The sequence below is a fragment of the Phaseolus vulgaris genome, chromosome 2, assembly GCF_051622355.1.
Source record: "Phaseolus vulgaris cultivar YP4 chromosome 2, ASM5162235v1, whole genome shotgun sequence".
NCBI lineage: Eukaryota > Viridiplantae > Streptophyta > Magnoliopsida > Fabales > Fabaceae > Phaseolus > Phaseolus vulgaris.
The window spans coordinates 17900673-17907487 of record NC_143499.1 but is presented as its reverse complement, the minus strand read 5'-3'; the positions used below and the strand labels follow the sequence as shown (position 1 = coordinate 17907487).

Here is a 6815-nt window from a genome sequence, read left to right as displayed (position 1 = left end):
AATATAACAATTTGTTTTGTTTTCTTTTTGGTATAATAAAAAAAACAATTTTAATTTGATTAATTTGACTTTAACCCTACTAATGATTGAGAGAATTACGTAGGCAACTTCAATCTTTAAAATTTATTAAAAAATGAAAGTATATAATTATTTTTAAAAATGGTGATTAAAAGTTTTAAATTTAGAAAATAAAAAGGTAAAAAAAATGGGTGTGATGCACAGCTTAGAAAGCGTGTCTAAGCCAAAGAAGACAAAATAAGACAACCTGCACATGATTATTTTATATACTTTTTGTAATAACGATAAGTATCTGAAATCTGAGTTACATTACACTCCACTTTTTAAGTGACATCCTCATCGCATCTCGTGTTGTGTGTGTGTGAAAAACCAAAGTACCAAACTACTTCAGAGCCAAACTTAGGATCTGACTTTAAAGCCAAGTTGGAACCATTATTGGCTTTTGTTCTGTTACATGGTGTGTGGTGTTCTCGCTTGCTTCTCGTGTTTGTTTCCTCGGTATTCTCACTCTTTCTCTGCCTAAGACATTCTGCTTCTCACTTCCTCAAATGGTTTTCTTCTACAACCATACATTTATCTCTCTCTCTCTCTGTCATTCTCTGGTTGTTGTTTCTACATGCTGGTTGTTCAATAATGAAGCTTCTGCTTATTTTTTAGGGGAAGAATCATGATTTGTAATTCTGCTTGAAGCTGGTGATTTAAAACTATGGGTGGGGAGGTTGAAGAATCATTCAGCATGGAGTTTCAGGTTATTCATAATTTGATTTTTCATCCATTTCTTCATTTTAACGTGGATCTGTTGTTTCTAATACCAGTTACAGTGTTCTAACAATTTTTTGCTTAGTTTAGTTTATGAGTTGCGATTGGTTTTCTGTCACTTTTTCTTGTCTTGTGCTTAAACCAGTGGCTGCCGCCAGCTGCAGTAGGCCCCCTTTCAGATTTTTAAAATTATTTTTAATTTAAATATTTTCGGAATAAATTTTATTAAATTATTATATTTCATTTATCAATAACATTATGCAATTTCAAATTATGTAACCACATAGATATATTATTATATTTTATTTGCTTAGGTGTACATTTTATCACTCATTTATCACCATTTCACCAATTTTACCTTATTTTCTTGTATTTTATCATATTTCTTATGAATTTCACACATTTTATCGGTCTCATAATTTCCTAACAAAATGACGTGTCCTAAAATTTTTTAAAAAAATAAAAGGAGGTTGTTTTGTAAAAGTTGGTAATAAAATGTCATTTTAATTTTTTTTTCTTTAACTTTCTTTGTGACAAAGTTAATATTATTCTGTTCAAAATATAAAAGACAAAAATTTGAAAAATATGTGTAAAAGAAACTTGGATGGTAAAAAATAAAGTGATGATAGTTGATGGTTAAAAATGTTTAATTAAACCTAGATTACTTTAGGGGTTTTGTTGATTACTCATTTAAATTGTTATAAAATTAGTTTATATTCTATTTATATTGAAATAAAAAAATTTAAAAATTTGAAATTAAATTTCATAAAGAATAATATGATTCATGATTTAGTATAAAGCCAATAGTGATGAGATGCCACATTCAAGATTAATTCATTTTGTTAGGATTTTTTTTTGTTTTATTCACAACTTATCCGATTAAATTAAAATGTGAATCACTTTTAACTTTGTTTACTTGATTTCTAATATTTAAAAATTTGAAAAGAAATTAATTAAAAAAATAATAGTGTATTAATTTTGAAACAAAATTATGTTTTTGCGAGTATTTATTTATTATTAGTGATCACAACTTTTTTTTTGTTACTAAAAATACCGATGAAGGAAAGTAACGCCATATTAGAAGTATTAAAGTACATTAAAAATTTGAACTGATGATTATAAAATATTATTAATAATATTTGTAATTGTTGACATTGCCATATTTTTCCAAAATTAAATTTTTTATATTCAAATTTATGTGATCAAATATATTGCAAGGAACTGAAAAAAAAATTGCAACTGATTGAATGAGTAGCCATGAAGTGATGTTGAGATTACTTGACTGTTAAATCGTAGTTAACAATTTTAAAATTAAATGTAAATTCATAAATTATATTATAGTACTTAGGATTCAAAACATAAAATAAGTTCAAGGTCAAACACAACCCTATGGAAGACAATAATTTGCTAGAACAATGATCTTCTTCAGTTATTATTGCTTAGTCAAACATATAATGGTCTTGATCTGAATCTCTTCTTTTGAGTTTAGTTGAATTAGTAGAGCATGGTAAAGAAGATTGAGTGGAGTTGGACAGTGTAATGTTATTCCTTTTTCATTTCTTCTATTATACTCATTTGTTCACATCTTTCTAATTTGAATGGATTTGTTTAGTACTAATTTTATGATTTGTGTCTTTTGGAAACACATACAATTCTCTGTTTTATTATACCACATACAAAATGTCCACTTTCATTTAACTATTGCTCGCAATAAAGAAAAAAAGTGTGGAAAAGGAACTCAGTTTTATGTGTGTTGATTTGATTGGACATTGTTAATATTAATGTTATGTTACAAAGATGAAATAAAGTTGATATTTAACTCTGATATCTGCTGCTTTGATTCTTGCCAAAAATGCAGGTAGATTCTATACATTCTGGTTCTATCTCATTTGGGAGATTTGAAAATGAACCTTTATCTTGGGAAAGAAGGTCCTCTTTCTCTCATAATAGGTACTTGGAGGAGGTTGAGAAATGTTCAAAACCTGGTTCAGTTATTCAGAAGAAAGCATATTTTGAAGCACATTTTAAGAAGAAGGGGATTTTTGGTATTATTCCATCTACAGCTCAAGATGGATTATCATACAGAGCAACCGGTGAAAATGATGGCTCTGAGGGAATCGGTAAGCAAGAGGATTTTGAGTCTAATAATGACCAGTATGTTCCATTTGACGAAATGTCCCAAAAGGAATTTGAGTTAGATGAAGGCGACCATTATGTTGAAATAGATCGAAGATCCGAAGAAGATTTGGTCCCAATCGAAGAAAACCATTATATTCAATTTCGTGAAATTCCTGATAGTTCAACTTATCATGGACAATGTGATATGAACGAATATGAAGAAGAAGAGACCATCACAGAATATCCAATGCTTTCATTTTCAAGTCTCCAGATGGAATCTGTTATAAACAATTCTAATCCTTTGGAGGATGCCAGTAAGAAAAATAGTACTTTGGATGAAGATCATCAATCTGAAAATGAAACAAGTAACATACTCTTAGCTAATGAGGAGACGGTTATAGAAGTAGAAAAGCATAATGATGTTACTGTAAATACTGATGAATCATCAATAAGCATGAGTATAACTGTGAATGAACCAGCACAGGGTGTTGAGGAAACAATTATGCATGATCTTGCAAAACCTTCTCTTGAGGTATGCATGTCCATGCCTGAAGTTCCTTTTTTTTTTGCCTATGGAAAGATCCAACATATAGAATGGCTTAGTGAAAGCACTATCAATGCAATAAATCAAGACTGCATGTGTATTTGTGCTTTAATTTTATATTTCTTTGAACCAAAGTTTGGTTTCCCCGTACAGTTACATTGTTTGTATTTTTCAATTATATTATTGTCTTGTTATACTCGGGGGGTGACATAAGTGTGCTTGATTTATGCACAGGAAACAAAGCTCAAGACTCAACAGAACTCTGAAATCAACAATGTTGGAGTTCAGAAAAGCACACTTATATCAGCTAACGATCCTGCTAGGCTTCCCAGCAGACTGAGTCCAAGGAGAACAAATATGGAAAAGAATTTATCAAAACTTCCAACTCCAACTAGCAAAACCTCCAAAGAAGTAAGAACTTGAATAACGATGTACTTAGGGGTGAAAGAAGGATAGTTTCTCTAAATTTTGCATATTTTTTTCAAATGTTTACTCTTCTATACAAGTCACTTGCTTGTGAATTGTTAGATATCACCTTTAATTTTTGGGCCTCCCATTTGCAGGTTTCCAAAAGCACAGAGAAACAAATTCGTGAAAGCAAAAGGTAATTGTTGTTTCTTAGTGGGAATTGTTATATTTTCACATTTAAAGATTCAAATATGTGTTTTGGACTTTTAATGATGAAAATGTATCAGGACTACGAAAGGGTGTAGAATAGAATCCCAACCTTCTGCTTTAAATTCCAAGGGAATTCAAGAAGCATAGAGATTTTGTAGACCTATGTGAGATTAATCTTTCGTTTTCTTTCATTTTTATTTGAGATAAACATAGTCATGTTTTGCAGGTTGAGCCAAGCTATGAAGTCCAATGTTAAGCCTAAGGCTTCAACTTTTAACTTTAAATGTAGTGAGCGAGCAGAAAGGAGGAAAGAGGCAAGTAAAATGCAATTCTTTTGGAATCATTTCTGTTTATGTTAAAAAACCATATAGAATGTATGACATATTTTATTTGTTGACCTGACCCTGTTAACACAGTTCTACATGAAGTTGGAAGAGAAATTGCATGCAAAGGAAGCAGAGATTAATCAAATGCAAGCAATGTCACAGGTAAGTTAGCGAATAATAGGTTCTGGTTTTATGAGATGGCAAGAATATTAGAATATCAAGCGACAGGCTCTTTATATGAATAGATGAGTTGACATTTTTACATCAATGGAGCTTGGAACCATTTTGAGAAATTGTTACATGAAGTTTTATTCATGTGATATGTGTGGAATCTGCTGGATTCTAACTGAGGTGCTAATATGATTGTTGCCAATGAATTTGCTAATTATGTTTTTTTTTTAACTAACAATTTACTATTGACTATTACTTTTGCTATTTCAATTGGTATATTCCTAAATTTTATCAAATATTTTCTTCTAGCATTGCCAAATACAGAAAGTGAAATAATATATGTGTGAAATGACATTTGTCTGCGAAATCTGGAAATCGCGGTTTCCAAGCACGGGATGAGAGGTGTGGAAAACAATACAGAATGAGGAAAAAAATGTGTAGAAGGATTTTGTTATATCTTTTATCTAGTGTTTGTAGTGTAGCTGCCTCCAATTATTTGCATTGCTTGTGAAGCTTGAAGAAACTTATAACATTCAAGTGTTATTTTTATAGGAAAAGATAGAAATTGACATTAAAAAACTCCGAAAGAGCCTCAACTTTAAAGCCACACCAATGCCTTCATTCTATCGCACAACTCTCTCTTCACAATCACATGGGAATAAGGTAAATGCTTTGAGTTTTCAGTCTACTTTTGTTTGTGAATTAGTGCTTGCGTACAATCGGCTATATTCATTGCAAATTAGTTGTTCTGTTGTCTCAATCCAATATCCAAATTAATGGGACCTTCTTGGTAGTCACATATTTACTACCGTAGTTTTGTTTCAGAATTTTTGTGTGAAATGAAATCGAAGTGCTTTTTTTGTTTCTCTATTCGACTACAACCACTTAATGTTTACGAATTCTTCTTTTTCATGTCTCACCATCAGGTTGTGACAAATAACACCAGAAGTAAGAAAGAACAGAATAAACTAAACTGTTCAACTAGTGGAGCAGATGCAACAGTTCCTTTGAAATCAAAGGTGGGAAACAATCTGGATACTGATGGATCGATAACAGTAAGAGAAACATATGATATCTCAATCGAAGAGTGTGCCAAAAGTAAAGCATCTGAAGCTAGTTTGATTTCTCCTGCTCCATCAACCAACCATGGACACTTCGCTAATTCTATGACAAGTAATCATACTTCTGGAAAGAAAGAAGGAGCAAAGGTTTCTTCACTAAAACAGAAGGTATCGAATAGTTGGAAAGGAGCAAAACAACAGAACAATGAAAGAAATAAAAATGGTGAAACCACAAAACACAGAAATGATATAGTAAGAAAAGGAGTGAGGAATGTTGGCTTGAGAAACATTTCTGAAAGTGGTAATCTTACTGTGCATGTCTCCTCTTAAAGAGTTTGCCACTTACACTTTACAACTTGAGACATTTCTGGCTCAAGCATAAAATGAAGCGGAATGATTACCACTATATATGTATCAATTAAAGCATGTTGCACACTGAGTTAGTAACATTTCTTGTATTTTATTCATGATATTCAATTGATGGTATATAATTGAGACAAGTTATAGAACAATATGGGCCATGTTACTACTTCTCTAAGTTTGGTAGAAGTTGTGTATAAAATAAACATGGAAAAGTTACCCACTAACTAGTAGTGGGCATGTTTTTACTGGATTTGGATCTTGTGGTCTCCTCTCCATATTGAAGTGTTGTTCATTTGTTAATTAGAACTCAGATGGAATGAAATTTATGAAATTTTTTATTTGTAATTAACTTATTTTGTAGTTTATCATGATCTGCTGGCAGACTATATATAATACATTTATCTTCCTTTATACCATATCTATATACAGTAAGATTACAAATTTCAGTTAATATAAAATTTATTCTATATTTGTTCATATGGTTCATGATCTCAGTGTATCACATGTTTTTCTCTTTTATAACGATAGATGTTATTTGACCTCCCTAGTCAAAATATTTATGGGATTATATGAAATTAGAACATCTAATGAATATGCTAAATCAAACATTTTACATGATTTTTTTGGAAGAGAAGTTTCACATTAGCGGGAATTTCCTTTCTTATTTAGTTTCCTTGTTATGAAAGTACCATGGTGTTTTCTTGGTAAGACACACTAAAATCATTTTTTCCCCACTACTTTACTGTTTGAGAAAAAAAATTGAGAGAAAAAGTAGTTTCTCCTTTAAGCTTCTTTTAGTATTTGTTTTTATTTTCAAAGGAGAGTATTATTATTTTC

The 6815-nt window shown here is 30.8% G+C and overlaps 1 protein-coding gene across 2 annotated transcripts; it reads left to right on the top strand.

Moving 5' to 3' along the window:
• The first annotated feature begins 286 nt into the window (after positions 1-286).
• Positions 287-6323, top strand: LOC137810821 (TPX2 (targeting protein for Xklp2) protein family). Of its 2 annotated transcripts, none has more exons than XM_068612279.2 (9): positions 287-516; positions 676-766; positions 2636-3427; positions 3674-3850; positions 4003-4043; positions 4284-4371; positions 4474-4545; positions 5107-5217; positions 5481-6323. In XM_068612279.2, the coding sequence occupies exons 2-9, from the start codon at positions 725-727 to the stop codon at positions 5943-5945; spliced, it is 1788 nt and encodes a 595-aa protein (XP_068468380.1). In that variant the 5' UTR covers positions 287-516; positions 676-724; the 3' UTR covers positions 5946-6323. The 2 variants fall into 2 exon arrangements, with proteins under 2 accessions (XP_068468380.1, XP_068468379.1); XM_068612278.2 differs by having other exon boundaries at positions 309-569.
• The last annotated feature ends 492 nt before the right edge of the window (positions 6324-6815 follow it).